The 23,146-nt window shown below is 43.6% G+C and overlaps 1 protein-coding gene across 1 annotated transcript in view; it reads left to right on the forward strand.

Annotated features, from left to right (window-relative positions):
* TRABD2B (TraB domain containing 2B) overlaps positions 1-11,884 on the forward strand; it is a 267,560-nt gene extending 255,676 nt beyond the window's left edge. The window contains exon 7 of the mRNA XM_038145149.1: positions 6,999-11,884. Within this exon, the coding sequence (XP_038001077.1) occupies positions 6,999-7,215 (217 nt within the window). The 3' untranslated portion in view covers positions 7,216-11,884. The remainder of the gene's footprint in view (positions 1-6,998) is intronic.
* Positions 11,885-23,146: the final 11,262 nt, after the last annotated feature.

Below are 23,146 nucleotides of genomic sequence, written 5' to 3' on the forward strand. Positions count from 1 at the left end.
CATGGCCCCCCTTGAGCCCCTGATCCAAGCGAGCCACCTTTTCCTCATTCATATCAAACTCCAGAGCCAAGATCCCATGGAAGGGACAGCAGCTGCAGCCCTGCTCTGCTTGGTGTTGGGCAGCTGCTGCAGGACTGCAGAGGGGAGTTGTGTCCCACCATAAGCTGCTTTTTGCACTGCAGAATCAGCAGTTTTCCTCTTCCCCACCCTGCTGTCCCGACCTGATTTGGGAACCCATCCCTACCAGTGCCCCCAGTGGGGCCAGAGCTTGGTTGGGATTCAGGAGACTTGAATTCCAGAGACAGAGATCTTTAGAAGAAGCTCATCTGACCTACCTTAGAGGCATGCCTTCATGGGGAAAGGGTTGTCCTCTGGAGATGTCTCGTTCCCTATAAACTGAAGCAGGAAGCCAAAGCAGCATAAGCTTTGGTTATAAGCCTGCATGGCATAGCCGCAATTAAGGCCACCTTTTAAATCCCACTAAAGGCCAGTCAGCTGAAGGACTGCCTGTGCTTCTCTTTAATGGCACATTTAAGTATCCCATCCTTGTGTGCAGTGTCCTGCTCCCCAGCTGCATTTCAGTACCTGGTGACAGTGTGGCTCATCATCGTGGCATGCTGCTCACAGCTTTCAGAGCCACTGCCTGGTGAAAATTGTGCTTCCCTTTCTATCTTTTCCCTTGGTGTCCTGTTCTTTCTCCTAGAGATGTGCCATGGCAGATGTCCTAACGACAAGCAGGGATGGGGGATTAGATCTCTGCCAGGGTATTTGCTCTGCCCTTTGCCTCTGCACAGGAGGAAGGCCTCAGAAAAAGACCCTTGGGTACCCACAGGTGCCCACTTCAACAGGGGGAATTGCTCAGTGTCAGTCTCCAGAGGAGCTGGAGCACTGAAAAAAGCAGGATCAGACCTTGACATTGCTCTCAGATGGAGATGATTCCCATTTGAGTCTCATCAGGAGAGCTCAGATGGACAGTGAAGGGCTGTGGAAATGCTCCTGGTGCTGTTGCTGACTCCTCTGTCCATCATGTGGCTGAGGCTGTGCTGCTCACAGGGAGGGTGGGTGCTTGCACTGTGGGACACAACCAGAGATCTAGGCTCCCAGTGATCCTGGGGCAACCAAAAAATACCAGGCAGAAGGCTCTTCTTTGGCTCATGCCAGATCTTCTCTGCTGGCCCCAAACCAGCGAGTGATAGTGCTTACTCACTCAGACATGCTAAGGCAGTTCACTACACTACTGCAAATAAGCAGTGGCCTCCTCTGGACCAAAAACTGGATACCCTAATCAGATCCAGGTGGGATTATTATTTTTTTTAATGAACTGAACCTTGTGAAAGCATGAGCCTCTTGGCCTTGGTCCCACAAAGAGCTTTAGGATGTGCTGAGTTGTAAGTATGTGAATACTAGTGCTGGAAGCTCTGGTATTTGCGTGCTCATAGTCCTGCTCATCTGGGACCACAAGACTCAGCATCCTGCAGGATTTATCCCTCAGGCTGCAAGAACAGTGTCTGTAAGGAAGGTAATGATGAAGAGAGAGATGGGGGGAACAGAGGCTGTGTTGATCTAAAGAACCCTTCCAGAAACACATGAAATAATACTATGAACATTTTGGAAGATGGAAATTTCATGTTCCTTTTAAAAGGCTACTCTAGTTGTCTTCAAAGTTAAATCCTTGTGACATTTTTCTAGTGAATGTTTTACCCCCCCAACATACTCTTGTTAACTGTTGGTTGAGCACCTATTCTTTTCCTTCAAATGTGTGGTCAGACTTCCTGCCAGCCAGCTCCTTTACAGACTGCAACGGGTTGGTCCCAGCACTTTAAGCAGATGTATTTTTCAAATCTTGATGAATGAATTTTGGTGACATAAATAGGCCTGCTTAGTTCCAAGAATAATTGTCTTCACTTGCAGAACATTATTTCTGATCACCAGAAAAACAATGTGATCAGTCCTTTCACATCTGTTCATTAAATAAAAAGGGAAAAAAAAAAGTGGGGCAAATTTTGTTTGAAAAGAAACAGGAAGCATATGCTTAATATCACTTAAGAAAACCCCTAGCCATCATAAGGTTAGCATCAAATCACAAATGCAAAACAGTCATTATTGTATTTACTCAAAAATTTTCTTTCACTTTACTAGCTTTTTAGGTTTTCAATTGAAGCATGCGTTTTTCAGGTTTCAATCTAGCTTCTTTCATCAGATGCTATTGTAAGAAAGGCTGTCTGAGTCAACATTTGCTTACATTTATTAAAAATAGTTGTCTTGTGTTTACATAGCTCCTTTGATCCAGAAAAATCCCCAAACACTCTGTAAGTTATACTTGAAAGGGTTACTTCCTCCACCCTGAACAGAACCACGTTGGGACCAAGGCACAGCAGCAGATCAGAAATGGATAGAAATATCACAGTAATTGGGTTGGTCCTCACCCCCTCAGAGAACCAGCGGTTTTCCATGAGCTTCAGAACTGTTCCCGGGACCATAATGGTGGTTTGGACTTGGGGGGCAAAAAGCAGTGCCAATACTGTCTGTCCTCTTGGAGATTGCTTCTTTTTCGTGCACTTGGCAGATACAGAGGCAGTGGTACCTACTGCACCAAGCACGGGGCTGGTGGGATCTCAACCAGGCCTACTGCTTCCAGTTTGGAGCATCTCATTCCAGAGAAGACATGGATCAGAGCCAGGGCAGAGCAGAGGAAAAGATAGAGTGAAAGCACTTGAGGACTTGCAAAGAAAGGTGAAGGGAATTGTTTGTTCAAAAAAGAGAAGGCTGAGGTGAAACATGGTTAAATTTTCAAAGTACGTGAAAGGCTGCTGAGAAGAGGAAAGGAATAAACCTGTCCATGGGAACAGGACAAGTCATGACCTTACACTGTAGCAAGGCAGATTTGGTGAAATATTAGGCAGTAATTCTGGGCATCAGAAATGCTGAAATGCTGAAATGGATGTCTAGACAGACTCTGGAATTACTGTCATTATCACTGGTTTTTTGAGACTGGATGAGAAAAATGTCAGGAGGGGTTTAGATCTTGTTCCTGTGTCTGGGGCAGATGGGCCAGAAAGACTCCTCTGGTCCTGACCTGTGTGCTTCTGCTGTGGTCAGATGAACCCTGCTTACATGGATTAACCAAGTCATGCTAAAAATTAGTTTGCGAGCTCCCTTCAAAGTCCTCGCAAGACAAACCAGAATGGAAATTCTCTCAATGTATTGCTTGAGTGTTTGTTTTATTTTTCAGCTTTAAAATGCTTCCAACCATCGAGGTGTTTCAGTACACCCCCAGCTTAGAGGACTTGAATCATGTAATTGCATTCAGTAGAATCTGTGCACAAAACCTGTGCCTGAGGCCCCGTTTTTGGGGAAAGTTTTACACATTCTAATGATAGTAAGACAATGTATGAGTAATGCACTGATTTGAAAAACTGCCCTATTATCTGATCAAAAGAACAAGCTCATGAATACGATACCGCAGGTCATTTGGCTAAAACGTACCTGGAGTCTTCCAAGTTTTTAAAACAATCCCATACACAGAAGCAAAAAAGAGAGGTATGAACAGCGGAGCCAGTGGTTGCCTGTTAACCACAGATCATGTGGAATGTTTTATTAAAGATATTTTTATCAGACACACAAGGCTGAAATACAGAATATCTTGGTCTGGCAAGAGAAGACGTGATAATAATTTAGATTATTATCCCACAGATCTCTGATTCATTTTTATTATTCTCTATGTTCATTTCAGGAATGCTCAAATCTTCCCCAAGGAAGGTGTCTGGTTGAGTTCAGGGGACTCTGCTTCATCCTTAGGGAATGTCCGAGGGTCAGTGAGATCCTACGCGCACATGCAAACGTGCTCAGAGGGAGTTTGCAGAAGTCATCTCCTGACACCAGGGCCACCTCTAAGATCAGGTTATAATCCAGCCTGGCTGTCCAGGGCCCCTCTGTAAGGCCTAGGAAGTGAAAGATCTTGAGCAGGAGTAATACCTCCCCCCCAGAGACCTGCACTGGAGTGAGGTGGACCAGCTTCTGGAAAGGTTTCTCTCCCCATTCACTACAGAAACAGCCTAGTTAAAAACTGGGACCAGAGGTTTTACAAGGACTTGTAGCATTTGGTAAAAGGGGTAATTCTCTTTAAATATCTCTAAACCACCTTGGCAGTCAGCTAAAAGTACATTAAGAAAATGGTTTTTTATGGATAAGCTGTGATTCATTTGCTATTAGCAAATGCTTTGTAGACGTTAGTGGAAACACACTGTTCTCTTGTAAAGCACTCAAGGAGTTTTTGAAAACAAACAACCCCACCTAACAGTATTTATCTTAACAAGAATGCTTTTATACAAATGTCTTGAAAACAGAAAATAACCTCATTAACTAAGGAGAAGGGGTCAACAATTCTCAGGTCCTTGAATAATGGAGAAAAGAAAATCAACAAAAACTAACCAATCAACAACAACAAAAAAAATCATCCCCCCAGAAAACAAAACCAAAACACTTATGGAAGTTGACTGGAACGCAGAAACATCATGCAGAGACATAAAATGTTGATTTAAGGCTGCTTTAGGAATCCCTTAGATGTACCTGGCTGATGAGTGGGCTTGTGATGCTTTTGCAGGTTCCCTGGCCAGCCTGTGTGCACAGAACACCCCTGAGGTGTAGAAAGTTTGTGCAAGGGAAACTTTAATCTCACTGGCAGATCAAGCCCATAAAATGTGTCAAGAGGGGGATACACCCAAACTGGAAGTCTGAATGACATTTTGGTGATTTTTTTTTTAATTAAAATTTAAAATCAGACCCTCCCTGTAGTTTAAAATTTAATTTAGGGCAAAATTTTGTAGTTCTGTAACGTGGCAATCAGTACCAAAATATGAGGACAAACACCTACCCATGCTTACCTTAGGGAAACCAGGTACAGGGGAAAAACCTGAGTTGTGATCCCACTGTCAGTGGTGCCAGACCTGTGCACCACATCATCACTCAGCAGGATAAATGAGAGCTGGGTCAGAAATTGAAGCATGACTGCATTTGTGTTGGATTACCCAGAGCATGCATTACCTCTTCTTGTCAGAAATGTGCTTTAATGATGCTTTGTGTTCACTGTGGGAATGATGTTACTTATGTTACAGGAGCTTGGCCACACAGTTCCTAATCCAATGCCATTCCTTCCTGCCAGGCAGATTGGAAACAGCAGCATTAGTTCATGGCAGATCAGCTCTTTTTGTTAAGTGACTGCAGCAATTCTGATGCAATACAGCAGAAACTCTAAAGCTGGGTGTCTTATATCATCACTTCAAGACATAAACCAACCACTCACCACGGGAATTCAGAGAACTTTCTCCAAAGACTGATTTCAGACCTCTCTGAGCAGTTGGGTGCTCTGGAACAAGCACTGCGACTCAGTGTCAGAATCCTAATGCTAGTTAGATGGATTATCTGCTCCCATGAAGCAATTCCTATGTCTTTAATTGAAGACTGCCTTCTCCTTTTACTCCAATTCATTGCACATTAGTTAAGATGACTTTTAGCTGCAGAACAACTGTCCCACCCAGAAGCTGTGGTGACAGCATAAAGGATGAGGGAAGAAATGACTCCTCCCAAAACTCAGGGTGAAGTGTAATGTGCAGGGATTGTCCATGGGATTTGATGTTGACCAATGCCCTCTTCAGGGTGGGCTCTGATCTTCTCAGTTTGTGATTGACTCAGCACATTTGAAGCATCGCAGCTAAAATCCATCTTAGTATTGCTTAGACAGAAAAAGACAAAAGCCTTTAGTCCTTCTAAATTCTGTTTCTGTGCAGGAATCTGAAGTAAGATGTTATTCCTTTCATCTGATATTATGCAAGACACAACCTTTTCCTTCCAAGGTCAAGATCCTGGATACTGTAGCTAAATATTTATAGGACTGGATAACTTCTTATCCCATTAAAAAATCATATAAAGGTCATTTTCAGTGCCTCCAAATCCCCCTTATGGAAGATTTAGAGAATCTACAGGTATTAGTGTCACATCTTTTTTTTTTTTTCAGGGGCCCTTGCCATTTTTCTCCTCACTTCTCAGCAGAATGTCTTGGGTTTAAGTCCAAAATCCACGCTGTGCAGTTTGCATGCTTGGTTGTGCTGCTCCCTGACAAGTGGTGGATTATGGATCATCCAGTAATGGATGCAATGGGGGCATTTTATGAAATGGAGATTACAGCTCAAACTTCCAAATCAATCGTAAATGGACCTTTTTGACCTCCAGTGTCATGGGAGTCATGATGAATTCCAACCTGCAAATTCAAATCAAAGTACTAACTCAAGCTACAATCAATAAGCAATCACACTGCTATTGAGGCAAATCCACAGTCAGGGAAACCTAACAGCAACTGAGTCTGGTTTTGGCTTTGTGATTTGATCCAAAATGGCTTAAAGCCAGGGAAAGAAATGAACCTGCTCAATCTCCCATGCTCAAGGTTATCAGTTGTGTAAGGGGATCCTGGGAAGTTCTTTAAGGCCTGTGAAACAGGGAAGGAATGTATTCTGGACCCTCTTGGTCACTCAGTATGTGGTCCATGGTAAATAAGACATGTCACTGAGACACAGCAAATTTTCAGACCTTTGGTGAGAAGAAAGGACATAAGAAAGGTCATCCTGGGTCAGCACGAGGATACATTTAGCACCGTTTCTGATGCTGGCCAGTAATGTGTTTAGTATTCCAACTGTAATGGATGCTTAAAAATGGAGTGCAGTATGTCAGATACATTAAGAGCAGTCCCTCCTTTGGCTGTACTTTGTCAGCAGCCAGAAGCTGAGGGACATCCTGGATCAGAGCTGTTTCTACATCATCACAGTTATCAGTCTCTGGCTCTCTCCCTGGTGTCTAATGTGTGCAAACAACAACAACAACAACAACAATAATAATAATAATAATAATTGGAATTGACATTGTGGTTGCTATCACTTGGGATGACAGTTCACAGAGTAGAGATAAGGTTGTCCTGTTTAATTTCCTTCTCTTGTGTTTTTTTCCAGCACCACCACGTTGCCTTCCTATATCAGGATAACCAACGGCTACATCACAGTCAAGCCTCCCATCTGGATTTCCAACCAGCTGGATCAGAGGCCGCGTCCCGACCGTCCATCCCAGCCCACGAGCTCAGCCCCAGCCAGCCTTCCATGGCCATCAGTAACATTTGCTCTCTGCATGGCCATAGCTTCTTTTCTCCTGAGCCTACTGCAGCCCTCCTGACCACATTATATTACATGCAATCCCTTGGAATAGAGAGATAATTTATGAACAAATTGGAGTTTAAGACAACAGTTACAAGCTGGACCTTCTCAGTGACTCAGTAGTGCCTTCTAGCTGATTTTGTCTCTTTGCCCAGATACATTTTGAAACTCTACAGCTTTATTGTAACACTGACTTACATCTTCTTTTTGTAGAAGGATCTTTATTTCCCATAGTGCTATGGGGTTTTGTAAAATATACATGTTCATATAAAGAAAAAAAAAGAAAAAGAAAAATGTATTTATTCAACTGGTAAACTTATTTTTCTTGTTGTATATGTTAATAACATCCCTATTAATCAGTAGCGATGGTGAAACAGATAAATTAATATTTTCTATATTTGTTTTCTGACAACTCTGCAAATGTCTGAACTGACACCAAATGAATGCTTTCTTTGTTTCTTTAACCAATACATTTTACAGCAACTGTCCAATAATACATTTCTGCTGAACTACTTTATTTTACTTCTTTTATCACATTAGCATATCTTACACTGAATAAAGCAGATCCTGCTCTCTGGGGCCTGTACCCTTTAGAAAAATAAGTGCATTCTTAACTCATTAGCTGCCACAATCTAAAATACCAGTTATTTTTACATGACTTAGTAAGTCATTATTCAGGATAATCCTCTACATTCCCCCTGTTTTCTTTAACTAAACTATTTAACTTCTTTGGAAATTACCAGTTTCCCCCTTTTCCCTGAAATTAATTCACCAGCTAACGCATATTAAGACACCCTTTTCTTAATAAAAAAATTGCTTTTAAAGTCTGGAATAATCCTACTTGGAATTATTTTCTTCTCTCCCTCATTTTATGTAAGTATAAGCCTACAACCTTTTCAGGCATAAATGAGAAGAGAGCTTGGTTTGTCTACAGATTATAAAGATGTAGTGTCCTGTTAATCTATAGAACTCCTTTGTACTAGTTTTAATAATGCCCATGGACAACCTGAAGGCAAAAAAACATCTACAAATTCCTCTTTCTCTTGCTGCCACGAGCTGATAGAGCTGATATCTCTGTGCTGAAATAATTATGTCCTGTCCAAAATCTGCTCAACACCACAGGAATTAAACTAACCCCCATCTTATGGAGACATGCAGAACATTCTTCCATTTTTAAACTGTGGAAGTTCAAACAGTTTAAACCTGACTTAGATGGAAAAGTGCTTCTTCAGTTTAGAAAAAAAGTTAATGATGATAATTACAACAATGTCACTGGTAAAATTCTGGCTGAAAACAACCCTGTAAGTTTCCCAGCAGCCCTACAGCCTGGTCTCTGGAGCTGCAGATGATTCCATGCAATCTGCAAGACTCTGCAGTGAGAGAGAGTTCAGAATTCACAGTTTGCTTATTGTCATACCAGTTATTTCATGAAAGTAAGTTGGAAAGTAACTAGACTACAAAAATCACAGGATTTCATGATGAAATACTGAGCATTTCCATCATGCATCCCAGCCCATTGTCTTGCAAAGGCCAGGGACAATACAGGTAATTTCTTTTTAACTTACTGGACACCATGATCCCCAGTCTTTCCTCTGTGCTATTACCCACTTAAATTGACCAGAAACCTGCACAACCTGCTGTCAAAAACAGAGTGCTATAAGCTTCCCCCAACAGTTGATAAGGCTGAATGGAAAACTTTGAGCTTTGCCCCAAATGTGAGATTCAAACAGACCCCGTGCATACTTTCATATTGTGTATTTTGGCTAGCAGAAGATTAGAGATGTTAGTTTTGGACAGAAGCCATTCACCTTGCATAATATTTATTGCACAGAGATGGATATTGAAAACATATTTTGAGAGCTTTCATTTTGGTTTTATTTGAGCTATTACTCTAGAAATGCCTTCATTTGAATATTATGGTTTAAGAGACCGTCAAATTTAACAGTAATGCATTTTAAAAAGATTATTGGTTCTCCTGATGTGTTCAAGGCAGAGATGAAAACTGAATTAAAATGTCTTATTTACAAGACTGTAACTGGAAATAAGGTATGTAAATCTTAAGGGTGATGATAAGTTACGTAGTAAAAGTGAACAGCCAACAAACCAAAACCCATTGAATTTTATTTGTTGTAACCGGATTGTGTCCAGAAATTATTCTGTGGTGCTATCCCAGGAATAATTCCAGGTGTTGGAAAACCTACAGTATAAATAGACAAGACCATGTAAAGATAAGGGAGAGAAAAAAGAGCAGAAAAGAGAAACAACTTGTCCAAGACTGTAAGGAAAACCAACAGCAGGACCAAGACCAGAAATTACAATTCTGAAGTTTCCCAATCTGTGGCTTTCTCCATAAACCTCTGGGGATTTTTTTTTTTTTTTTTAATCTTAGGAGCACACAAATCTCTCCACACTCCCAGCTGTCATTGTGCTGCACAGAACGGTCACTCTTTTATCACCAGTGAGATTTTCTGAGTCATTCCTACACTGGACAGTAATATTCAGTTTTCATTAGCTCAGATACTGTGGTATGTTTGGCTATCACAGGATGCAAATGGCTTGGATATCAAAGTATATTTTACTGTCTTTGCATTCCCTGGCATTTTCTCTGTAATTCTGGGAAATTAATGAATTTTACAAGAACCCTTCTGCTGGTGCCCCACATTTGTGCAGTGCAGGTGTCAAAACAAGGTGTCTGTTGGATTTCGGGTCTACACAGCTGATTTTAGCCACCTAGAAGGAGCTCCCTCAGTCATCTGAGCTCTCTCTGGCTCAGGGAGGAGATATGACTTAAAGGCTGAGTAGGTTTCTGAAGATCTTAGCTCAGAAACCTCACGTGAATAGCTTCAGCACAGGTCTCTAACCAAACACTCCTTTTATTCTCTTGTCTCACCCTGAAGTACAACATAGAGTCACTTTATTCAATACAGGGTGCAGAGCAATGCTGGATAATGAACCTTCACTGTGGTTGATAAAATGAGTTGTTTACTAACCAGCTGTGGCAGCCCAGCATTAATTAAAACACAGTAGTAGTGGTTAGCACAGACTTATGCACACTGTCACAATGGATTGTGACTTCTGAATTTCTAATGAATTTCTAAATTTCTAAATTTCTAATGAACTTCTGAATTTCTAAACCATGACTTTAAAACCTGGACCAGATTTGATACGTGCTCTGGAAGCAACACTGACCACCAGCTTCAGGGGGCTTCAGTTTCTTCTGTGGGTTTCTCAAAAACCTAAAAACTGACTCAACTCTTTCTTCCAAAGCTCAGATTCCCATGTTATCACAAGATTCCAAGAGCAGGAGATTTAGCAAAAACATTAATGCCCACCACATACAATAGCAAACACTGGTGATCCTGCTTATCTCTGAGAATCAGCATGAAGAGAGTCACCCAGTGTCTGGCAGTCTAGGACACGACCTTGGGTGAGTCCAAAGCTCAGTGGTTGCATCATTCATCCTCTCAACACTGCTACAAGGGACACCAACACAATTCACATTAAATGTAAGTGTAGCATTATCAACAAATGCTGAGTACCTGCCAAGATCTTGCCCTGGTGGAATAAATAATCTCATATCAGCAGCAAAAAATGTAATCTCTCCCCTTTCAGTGTTTTTAATGCTTTTCTTGCTTAACTACAGATACTATATTAACATGCACTGCCACTTGGAGAACCAGTCAGTAAGCTGGGACAGAAGGTATTTTATATTTTATGACTGAAGTAGTTTCTCTCCAATCCCTAGAGCTGTTGAATAATGCAATAAGTCTTCTGGCAATAAATGATGAACATGATTTATGATAACTACGCTTTATACAGGTGTCAAAAATCTGCTTTGTTGAACTTCCCTTCCCATTCCTCCAAGCTCCACTGTAATTTAGGAACACCCAAGGTACAGAGTTGTATATTTATCTAAGTTCTTCAATATACAGTTGTGGAGAAAGAGAGAATGGAAAGAGGGAGAACTTTATGTTTAGTGCATTGATTAGTCAAGTGATATGACTCAGTCATTACCATATACCACTGTTAGGGAGGAATTTCCCATCATATATTTATGTTAGAGAAACCAAAGGTTATTATCTCAGCATAAGTGTTACCATGCCAAACTTTGCTTAGTACCGTATTTCTGTATTATATCCAAAAATTGTATGGTCTTGTCATATCTCTGAAGTGATCAATGTTCCATGGAGTGAGCTAAAACCCAGCTTCAATTTAAGCATGCTTAGCTTAAACTGAAGCAGAAAGATAACTTGCTGAAGTTCGAGATCACGGGGTGGGTGTGTGTGGGTGTGTTTGTGTGTGTGTGGGTGTGTACATTTACATGTGTATGTTGTCTGTGTTCTGTCCCAACCCAAATTCAGCCTTTTCCATGACTAACATTTCAGGAGGCACCTTAATCTAGCTAAAGGCAGCGAGGTCTTTGCAATAACTAGGCAATACTTTTCCTTCCACAGGACTGATTACCCATCCTGCAGATCATGCTCACACCGAAATTCAAACTGCATATTTGTCAGTTTTCAATTCAAATGTATTTCAGATATTTTTTCCTGTTCCGCCTCCTGCTTTTGTGAACTGTTTTGAAGAGTGTAATAAAAAGATGCTTTCTAATATTATTTTATCAAAATATTTTTGTAGCATAATATATTAATAAAATGTTATAATAAATCCATAGCGCAATAATCTTGTGTGTCTTTATTCTTTCCTTTGCACTAAAAGCTAGGGAATCACTGAAAAAAAGGAACATTCTGTTTGTGGGGCTTAGGCATGCTGCTCTTTCATGCCCAACACCAACACGGGATGAAACATGGAAAAAGCAGAACCAAGCTCTTTTTTTCTAACTACTCCCTTCCCTCACTACTAAATCCATTTGCCTGGGTACTGTGAAGCAGCACTGCAACCCTTGGAGCTACACCAGCAGCACCAGTTCCTGTCACTGGTGTTGGAGCTCAAGCACTGGCGCTGGGAAGGACAGAACCACCTCTCATCTGGCACAAGCGGCAGTAGGGCCAGGAAATGATCCCTTCCACACAAACCAGCTGGAGTGGAGCATCCATGCTCACTCCTGGTGGCTGCAGGAAGCTCTTTTCTCCCATTTGTGTCCTTTGAACCACTGTTGCTGCCACTGGCAAAACAAAAAAAATACCCATTGAACTGTGTCTCCATTGGGGATGGAGCAGAAGCTGCCTCTCCCCATCAAGATACAGAGACACAGATTTACTCATTTTTCTTGGCATATTGCTTTTTCTTGCATCCAAGCCATGTCTTGTAGCTGACACTGCAGACTTCTTGCTGATCATTGTTTACTTCTTAATTATGTGCTAAATCATTTGGTCTTTAGCACACCATTTGGAGAGGACTCCACCAGCCAAGCTGGTTTAGAAATATCCACTGTAGGAAATGCAGTGGGTATAAACACTGGAGCTGGTTTGAATGAGCTAAACATGGCACAGGAAGGGCCTGTTGCAAAATAGAAGGTCAACTCTTGAAAAACAAAGCTAAAAAGAGTCTGTCTATTGAAATACCAACCAGACTGCCAAAGCTGCTTGCCATCCTATCTTTGGAGTCTCAGCCCATCTGGAGAGTCTGTGTGGTCCAGCCATGGACTATCCCTGGCCCTGGCAAATGTATTTGAGGCAGCAGATCAGCAGGAAAACACACCATTGCTTGTGCACTGAATCCCCACTGGATAAGGGCTGAGCTGCACCTGGTTTGTGAAGGGACTGAACACATCATGCCAGGCTGGGGGAAAGCTGGAGCTCGGCTTAATGCTATGGCAGCTGTCTGCTCCAGACTGATCCCAGAGATGCGTTCATCCAACACACACAAAGGGGCTCCACGGCACCTCCAGGGGTTCAACTGGAGGAGAGAGAACCACTGAAAAATGCATTAAAATATCTGTACCCTGTTGGATGTACACAGGGGGTGTCCAAAGACAAAAATAACCAGACATCCACAAGTCTACTGCCAGTAATGGAAACAATAGTAATAGTAACAGCAGTATGTGTTCAGATTGCTAAATAGCTGGATGGTGGGAATACAATTACTGAATATCACTGGGGTCTTAAAAACATTTAATCTATACAGAGCATTGAAAATTCTGCATTAGCTTTTTTAACATACAGTTTCTCCCATTACAAAGAAAATCAGCGAGTCCTGAACACCTGATTCATTTGAGCAGCAGGTCCCAATCCTGCAGCCTCAAACATCTTGTTCCACAGCATGCCAGCACTTCACTAGCTGAGGCTGCACCTTTGGGTGCAAGCCACTGTGCAAAGCACTGCACTTCATTCCCCTTTCCACATTTCCATTCACTTTCATTCCATTTTCCACATTTAACAAGGATACAGTTAAAACAGCAGAACAAATTCCACAGAGCCAAACCTCCACCAGGCTGGTTTTCAGAGGAATGATAACAATAATAACTGTGACACTGAGTTCATGCTCACAGCCCTCATTCACACCTGGAGCTCCCTGCCTTCTTGGAATGAAATACAGCTTGAACAAAGGGACCAAGATAATGTGAGAAAACATCAACAACAGGCAGATAGAGGCAAAGCAAATGAAAGACAGATGTAGGAAGGAGAGCAAGAGCTTTCTGTTCTGTGGTCATCCCATATCTCCACTGTCCTATGGAATATCAGTCTGTTGTCCTAATGATATCAGTTCTGCAGTCCTCCTCCTGTGTGACATATGATGTACCTTTTCTTTCTTCATATGAAAGCCATTGGTTTTTGTTATAGATTGATGGATATGCAGCCTCAATCAGCCCTATGTGACTGAATCATTTTGAACAGCAGCGCCCTTTTTCTTTCCTGCAGCTCTCTGCAGCTGTTTGTCTTGGCAAGGGTAGGTTTGTCCCCAGATTCATCCTGTTTGAAGTCCTTTCCACCCACTCATGTCAGCCTGAGCATTCACCTCGTTTTTAATGGGAGCATTATCATCTTCAGTTTTGCACTGGCGAGAACAATTCTCAGAAGGCGAAGAGACAGAAACTCACACCTACCCATGGTTCTTCAACAAACCGTCTTCAGCCAAACTGTAGGAGGCGAGCACTTCGAGGAAATTGCCAAGAATTGTTTTTCTCTTAGCAACAGCCCAGACCTAAAGTGGACACAGATATAATCTGTGATATCATCTCTCAACCAGAAGGATCCTATGAAGAGCCATTAGTTCAGACAACGTGTGCTCTGCACGGTGGTTGTGGACTGAAGGATGGACAATGCTGGCTGTGTTCTCTGGCCGTGCCTCAGCCAACTGTGGCCCTGAGGGCAGGATCCAATAATAACCTTATCCTGCTGCTGCCTTTTCCTCCAAGCAGCTCATGGACAGGCAACCATTTGTTGTGGACCCTGTTTGTGGCACTCAGTCCGATTTGCCACTGCTCGGTCGCTGGGAGACATCTCGCTGTGCAGAGCCTGGGGCTGCAGGTAAAGCTTGGCTCCCCACCACTGAGGGTTCAGTGATGATACCAGCACCTCCTGGCTCCCTCCTGGGGTTGAGCAGCCCTGTAAAAACACATGTGAAGTGAGATCATGATGCATGTGATGAGAGTGGAATTCTGAGCCCTCTTTGGTTTCTCTTAAAAATACCTAACTTTGCCTAGAACCTCACCCTTCCTGGGCCATCTTTATCCAAAAGCAGTAACACCAAGGGGGGTGGAAGGTGAGGGGAAGGTTAAAGTATTGGTGTCAATGGAAGACTCAGACATTAAAAAAGTATCCCAGGTTTGGAGCCTCTGTTGCCTGCTGCCAGGAACAGGGCCTGCTTGATAGGAAAGTACCTATCTCAGCATGCAGTCAAGAGGAATAATAAAACTCTGGTCATTCAGAGGCAGGGAAGAGGAGAAAAACACTCATAAATGTGCAGGCTTATGTTTCTCTTGAACTTTCAAAATCATTTTCTCTCCCATCCAGAGATTAGTCACAGAAGCAAATGATACCATATCTGGGAAAGAAGTCAGGTGGATGGAAATGATCCTTGGGGAGGAGAGGAGGAAGGGAGCAGACATTTACTTCTCTGCCTGCCCTACTCACCTTCCCCTTTCTCTGAGATTGAACATACAAATGAAAGAGCAGGGGAAAAGTCAAGTGTTTGGGTCCAGCCTAAGGCCAGTGAGGGCTTTAAGTCCATCCTCAGGCCAGAGGGGTTTTGCTATTTCTGCCTGGTGGAGTCGGGGAGCTGACTTTGCCACTACACGATCCCCTAGAGCTCCCACTCCACAAGAAGCTTTATTTCTCTCAGAGGCCCCCATGAAATGATTTTCCACACATTTTTCCAGACTCAAATGAAAAAGAAAAGGCTAAGGGACTAATGAAAGCATGCTCATAAACACCATTCCCTGGGAAAGACTAGCATTTGCTACGGTTTTCAAAATAAAATTCCAGGTCCTCCAAGTACTTCTGAAGCACTGAGCTGGGATTCACAACACCCAGAGGTTTCTGGTAAAGAACAACCTCAGCCCCCTCTTAATAAGGTGGGAAAATGAGGTGGACAGTGGATTTTATGACATGCCTGAAATCACGAGGGACATCTATGGGAGCAGGATTCAGAAGGCAGACCTTCCTCTATGGTACACTGTTCTCCAAAGCATGGCTCATTTATTTCAATTAATAGAGCTTTATAAGGGCTCCCCTGCCACCTTTTTTAGGCATGAATTACTGCAAAGACAGTGAATTAAAAGCACCAAAGGGCATCATTTTCTTTCAGTGTTTAAAGAAGCTGTTTCCATAAAAGCAGACTATGTGAAATTGGCCCAAAAGAGTAAACTTAGGAATAACATAAAGGATTAGAACTGAAAAATAGACGTCTTAAAAATCTCTCCTTAGACAAGCCTGACCTGACAGTTCAGCTCTGGAGTGGTCTTTCTGTGTAATACCAGTCAAGTGGCTCAGCCAGGCCTGGCTCCTGTCACTCAGTGTTGCAGGATTAGGGGCTTCTCCCAGCCACGAGATGAAATTCTTTAAAAAGTGTAAAACTAATGCATGCAGCCCACTGTCTCCAGACGTGCAGGCAGGATTCAGCTCAAGTACCATGCAGTGTCTGAAAGCTGTCACCCAAACTTGCCTCCTTCAGTGGTGCCACCCGGACTGACTCACCCTTGGAGAAATATTTCCAGCTGATGTGACCTGCCAGCTATTTTAACAGAGGCTCTTGTGCTTGGTCCCAATCAGTCCCTGCCCTCAGTCACATGTGTAATGCTTGCAAAGGCATTTTTAGTTTGTCTCCTATATAGGATGACCAGCTTCAAAATGATTTTAAAACAAAGCCAAAACTCAGCAACTGACTCATACCCGCTGTTTGACCACATAAAATATCTCTGATGTGGCAGGCATGTGGCAGGATGCTTGCCAGGCAAGCTGTGCATTGGACAAGTTGAAAAATGAGCTGTAATCTCCACCTAAAATGCCTCCACTGATTAACCGTTTCAAAAATTACCATTTCACAGAGTTGAAGCCCATCATCATCATCTGCATAACATAATTTGGTCAAAACTGCAGGATTGAGTGATGCTGTGACATTCAGTAAATGTCCCGAACCTTGGCTGGCATCTCTATTTTTTATATCTAGCTGCTAGCTATATCTCAGGGAAACACTAAAGAGTCCACTATGAGAAAGAAATGTGGGGTTTTTAACTTCAGCTTGAAGTTACTTCTTATTACCATGTGCTTTCATACCACAAGTTCAAAATTAAAAAAAAAAAAATTAAATCACGTGGTTTGCAAAAAACATGAAACAACCAAATTTTAAAATTTTGTTTACGTTCCCAAATAATAATGGTACATGTCACTGATAAACAGCAGTAATGTTTAAATATCAATGAATGGAAATAATCAGTATTTTTGCTCTGAACGAAAGTGTTGCTCACAGTGTTGATAGTTGAAACTATAGTTTCATTGTTGACCTGCACCTCTCCTCTCTCCTAACAGCATCATACCTCTTCTCATCCTGGTTTTGAGGTCAAGAACTGGATTTTGATTATTCCAAATAGACTTTGAGGTCCATGCTTTATCACGGGCCTCTATAACAAGGGCTTTTTGAGAACTCCTTCATTCTGAGTTTATAAGGCCTTTCACTAAAAATAATGTATGGGCTCTATTTAAATCAAACTTCCTGCAACCCTCCCATACTTCAGAAGTGCTGAAGACCTCAGCTCAGGATTCTCTCTCTTAGCAAACATTGCTTTGAATGAAATCACTGTGTGAAGGAAAATGTCGTTGCAACGTGATAATGTGATGATGATGATGCTGAAGTACTGAACCAAAGCAATAATCTTTGGTCAAACCATAATCACAGCGCTGAAATCCACTGGTTAATCATGGAAACTTCCTGTTCAGTGTGGTCTGCTGTGCTGTTCTGAGGCATTATGAGAAATGGCCACGAGGAGGCTGACAGGAATGTGCTCATGCTGTCACTCACATCGTGTGGCGTGCACACCACGTGTTTTGTAAAATTGGGTTAATGAGTGAGACCCAGTATTTGAATGAAGTTGTATGCATCCTCTGCTCTCTTCATTGTGAGAAATGAGGCACCATCTCCACTTTCAGCTAACTGTACTCTTTTTACCCATGATTTCTTTCATGACAGAGGTCTGTGGCCACACCTAGAGAATCAAACTGGGTGAAATTACAAGGTGCTGCTAACACGTGCTACAGCTCCTGAACAGACTGCCTGGCTGGTGCAGTGGCAGCACGGGTACCTCCCAGAAGGAGACACCAGTGGGTGGAGGAGCTGTGATGGGGGTCTGTGAGCTGTAGAACATCTCTTCTTTTACTCTGAGGTCTCTGCACGCTGACACTGAGTTTTCTGAGGAGCCATGTGAAGGGCTGTGGGTGGCCATGCTGCCCTCTGTCCTCTCTGGGGCTGTCAGCTCATCCCACAGCTGACATCAGCAAGGCACAAGACCTGGGCCAGCAGCTGTGGGGCAGTGACTGAAACCTCACCCTGAACTCCCTGCACCCCCAGGTGCAGAGGGTTGTATGCTTGTGTTAGAGCAACATTTTGAAATCCATGGAATGGTGAAACGTGCCAGTTCTTCCCACCTTGAAAGACAGGCAGGCAACGTGCACCATGCTCTCAGACAGTGCCTTGTTGTGGAGCTTAAACCCATCCAAAGGCATTCCCTGAAATACTTTTTGAGCTGGTCAGGCTTCCTCATGCTCCTGCCCTGTGCTGGGACACAGAGATGCACAGAGCCAGCTCACCTCTGGAAAGGCAGCACCGGGAACTGCCACTCGCCTGGGCGGTTGCTGAACAGCTGTTTCAGCTATGACATAACTGCCTTTAAACTTCAAAAGATATCTATTTCTGGGTTGAAAACATAGGGATTGTTTCATAAAAGCAAGGCTGGGATGTTGGCAGGCCATGGAGCGGGCAGTGGACACGGCAGCCCTGCAGAGCACACATAACATCCTGTCAGCCCCGTCTTCTGCTGACTTTCGCTCCTTAGGGGTCCAATCCTGCAATTTTTTCTCAAGCAATAACCTTATCCATGCCAACAGAGCCTGTTATTCCATCTGCTGGTACTCACACTGGAATGTGTTTGCTTTGGGAGAGATTGTGTGCTTTGCTGGTGGGCTCAGAGGACAGATAAAAGCCAGTGCCCAGCTCTGCAGAGTAGTTTCTAGCGAGGTGAATGAACTCATTAGTAAAAGATTCCTTTAAAAAGTAGGGTGCTATGCAAACTCCATGTGGATTAGCCTTTCTGTGGGGTAAGTGGAGTTCAAGCATGACCTGATACAGCTCAACTCTGTTTCATGCTACCTCCTGCCCCTGGGAAAACTTTCTGATGCCAGCTGGGACAAGCTGAGAGAGTGCAAAAGTCATACAGACCAGGCTTGGAGGGGTGGATATCTTACAAAATGCAGAGAATGCCCAGATTTTCAGACAACTGTGAGGCAACAGGTCACACAGATGCTCAAAATTCTGGCCAAAAAAAATGATGGAAATGTTTTGCTGCAAAACCTGATTATTGTCTTACTGATATATGCAAGGAAAAAGGGCAGGGATTATATTAAAAACTAACAAACAAACAAGCAAGCAGATTCCAGTCTGGAACTACATCATCAGTCTGCCAGATCCCAAGTTTTTCTCTTTCACTGCCATGGGAATCCTTCTGTTCCCATGAATGATGACTGAGAGCTTCTTCTTGCAAACAGCTCTCTGAAGTAAATGGATGACTTTAGATTAACATTAAATTTAGCAGTTTAACTTATTGATGTTGGCAGCTAGAAGATGGCCATGGAAGGAGAGGTATGAGGAAGAAAAGGAGGTGCTGTGTTTAAACACAAAGAAATGTCTCCCAGCTGCCAAAAGCCCGGCCAGTGAGGGATGTGGTGGTGGCTCCAGACAGCGCAACATGCTGAGGACAGATGGACACAGCTCAAAGCAAGAATTGGGGGTGCCAGTATGTATTTAACACTTAACATGTAAAATCTTTGCGTTAAGAACCGTGCTAGTGACTAAGAGAGCTTGAGAGAAGACTCTGACGTGAGTCATCCCAGTCCTGCTGAAATCCTGGTGCTGGCACCCAGCAGTGCTCAGATTTTTCAGGGCAGACTCATGAGCCAGGCATCCAGAGCTCTCTTACCAGATGAGCAAGCGAAGAAAACCTCACCCAACCAACAGAGTCTTCAGGAATGGCACATTTCAAAAACACACTGGGAGATATTTCCACACCGCTGAAAGCATTTGCTTGGAGGTCTTACTCTGGGCCAGTAATTGCTGTCAGGTATTGCAGCTCCAAAATGAATGTAATAGTCCTCAGTGAAATCATCCTGCCTCTAGATTTAAGGTTACACTGAGCAGCTCTGTCCTGTAGACTAAATATCCTCTCCTAAATGCATTCTGGCATCAGAGATTTCCGTAGGTGGGTGGCTTTGACAGAAATTCATGCGAAGTCCAGAGCCAAACACTGTGAGAAATGCTATCCCAAACACCCATTGTCCTTTGCAAAAATAACAGAAAACTGATCATTCTCCACCCCAAAACCACAGCGTTCCTCAAGCCTAATTCCCCCGGGCAGCCAAAGTGCTGCTCTTTGATCCTGGGCTGCTCAAAGACAGGTCAAGATCTGCTGCTGGGAGGGGCTGGGGCACAGCAGCAGCAGAGGTGCTGCCCGGGGGCTGCCAGGGAATTTGGGTCCTCGAGGCACAAAGTGAGCAGTGAGAGCTGTGGGGACAGCAAACACACGGATCCCCAGCCCAGGTAATGAGGTCGAAACCCCAGTGCACTGCCCTGAGGGCAGCCTTTAACCTCTGCATCTCTCATTTTTCACTTGTGCTGTAGCACTGCAAGCAGCAGCAGCAGCAGCCCAGCAGAGATATCAGCCTCTGCATTCCCTCTGCATTCCCTCTGCTCGGGTCTGGCACCAGGGCTGCAGCAGGTCAGGCCCAGATGCGATCTGCAGCATGGCCTGTGACAGGTTATTTATCCTCTAGGCTATCAGTGGTTGGTATATTAACTTTCCCTAAAAGTCCTGTGCTTTGTGCAAGGATGGGACTCGGCTGTTACAAAGAAATTGCTTCAGGTTACAGCAAAACCAGTAAAATAACTGCAACATTATCCCCCAAAAAATACAGCGCTGATGTACAGCAAGACTTTATTTATGTGGTGTGCAATTAGATTTGTTTTCCACCTTTTGACAGGAGCTTTTCAGGCCAGAGTGAGAAAGAAACACACACAAGCAGCATGATGCCACAGCCAGAAACACTCCCTTCATCCAGGAAAGAAAGGGCTCTTACATTGTGAAAGGGAGCCTCCTGTTGTCTTCCAACTGGCATTTTCTGGCCAGCTGAAAGCTAAAATAACCCTTCCTTTATGCTTTCAATACTGTGATCTAATGGCTAAATGGATTTGTAGTACAAAGCATAATTTTCTCTTTTGGTTTTGCCCATCAGTTAATGGAAAGGCCCCATAACATTCTGCTTACATCCCAAACAGTGGCTGCTCAGCAGAAATGAAGAACATGCTCTCTTTTATGCCTGGAGTTAAAATTTTTTATTAATACCAATACTAATAATAACAATAATAACACTATTATTGTTATTGTTGTTATTGTTGATGTTTTTATTATTCTTAATTTATTGTTGTTGTTTATTATTTATTATTGTTTTATATTTATTGTTATTTCACTGCAGCTGGCAGGCTGCCTGAAGCTGCTGCAGGCTCACACTGGACAGGCAGTTCCCAAAGTCCAGTGCTTGGAAGGCAACACCAGCTTTTGCTCAGTGCCTGTTTCACCCCTCCTCACATTTTGCTGACAGGAGGGCACAGGGGTGTCCCAGCTCCCCAGGGCTTATTTCCAGAGCAGTAACTCGCATTGCACTGGGCAGCAGCCCTGCTGCAGGTGACACGAGAGCAAAGCCACTCTGTGCCTAAGGTGCCCTGTAACCTTTTGATCACCCTCTTCTTGCTCTGCGTTGGGCACTTGTGGCACCCAGGACCTGGCTCCTGGAGGACTGATTCTTCCAGGAAACCATGTGCAGCTTCAGGCTCGCAGCAGGTTGGCGCACTGAGGTCACAGTGAGGGACAGGAGCAGCAGAGACCCTGCCTGGGGCTGAGCTCTGCCCTGGGGTGATGGCCTCCAAAGGCTGAGGAGCAGCAGCAGCAGGGTATGAACGTAAAGCGGGGGGAAGCAGAGGATTTGGGTGCTGTGGGACATCCCCATGAGAACTGAACCCCAAACCTTAACTCATGTGCACAAAGGGATTCTTTAGGGACAACCTGCAGTGCAGCAGTGCAGCTGCCAGGGACTGACACGTGGCAGGGCACAGAGCAGGCTGGTGGTGGGGACAGACTGGGGGCTTACAAGGACACACATCTCAGAGCATCAACCACTTCCACACATGCTCTGCACATGCTCTTCAATTGTTTAGGGCTGTCTTCCTAATTTTCTTCAGCTGTCCCCATTGTAGCAGAAGCCTCCTTGCTCTGGAGGGGCAACTGAATGTTGGAAGTGCAACACCACTGAAAGGGGGATAAAGAACCTCATTTTCCTTGGAAAATTCAACTAGCACATCTGGGGAGGGAAGCTGCTTATTGCATGTGTTTCATTATGGAAAGAAAATGCCTTTTAAAATCTAAAATCAAGGAACTGGTGGAAAGGTAATTCCTGGAAGTTAGCTGAGTCTGTATCTTCCATTACCATTCCCTATAAAGAAATGCTCCTGTTTCCTTTCTTTGGTAATGATGGGTTCCATGCCAGCTTCAGCATGTGGCTGCTGACTCCTTCAGGCAGACTGATGGCTCAGCTGAAGCTGGATCCATGGGCACAACCCTCCCCTGACCAAGGCTCACCCCCTCACACAGATCCAGGTCTGCAGCTCCCAGGGAAGTACAAAGGATGGGAGGCATCGAAATAACTGGTGAGGATCTCCACGAGGAGGATAAGCCATTTCTACCTACACCCACTGAATTTATTTGCTTTCACTCACTATCTGGAAGCACCTACCCGTGGACAGTGATGGCCATCATTCAACTGGATTCCTAAAACTGGGCTGAGCACCTTGGGAAAAGTTCCGCATCCCAAAGCTCCTCACGGGATGCTGAAACCAAACCCAGCCTTGCTGCTGTCAATTGAAGCTGTTTCCTCCCCTGCAGCTAAACACCCTGGGATGTCTCTGCTCATTTGCCCAAAGCCAGGGCTCTGCTTCAGCTTCCCTCTTTATCCAGCACTGAAGCCAGAAGCTGTGAAGTAAGACTGCTTCCTTTTTTAATTTTAATTATTAAGAAGGAAGTAAAACAATTCAATGTTCTGGGGAGAATATCCCTAGAGCCTAACTACTGAAAAATCAAGCAGCATTTGAAAAGCAAGACAATAAGGCTAGTTTGAACTCACAGAGCATTAGAATTGCCCTGGCTGGAGCACAAGTGATTCCCTGATAGATGAAATAACAATGCTGCAATTACATGAAACAATATGTAAACTGAAAATGCAGTGCCTCCCTGCTAT

Source organism: Motacilla alba, chromosome 8 (genome assembly GCF_015832195.1).
Source record: "Motacilla alba alba isolate MOTALB_02 chromosome 8, Motacilla_alba_V1.0_pri, whole genome shotgun sequence".
In the NCBI taxonomy this organism is placed as follows: Eukaryota; Metazoa; Chordata; class Aves; order Passeriformes; family Motacillidae; genus Motacilla; species Motacilla alba.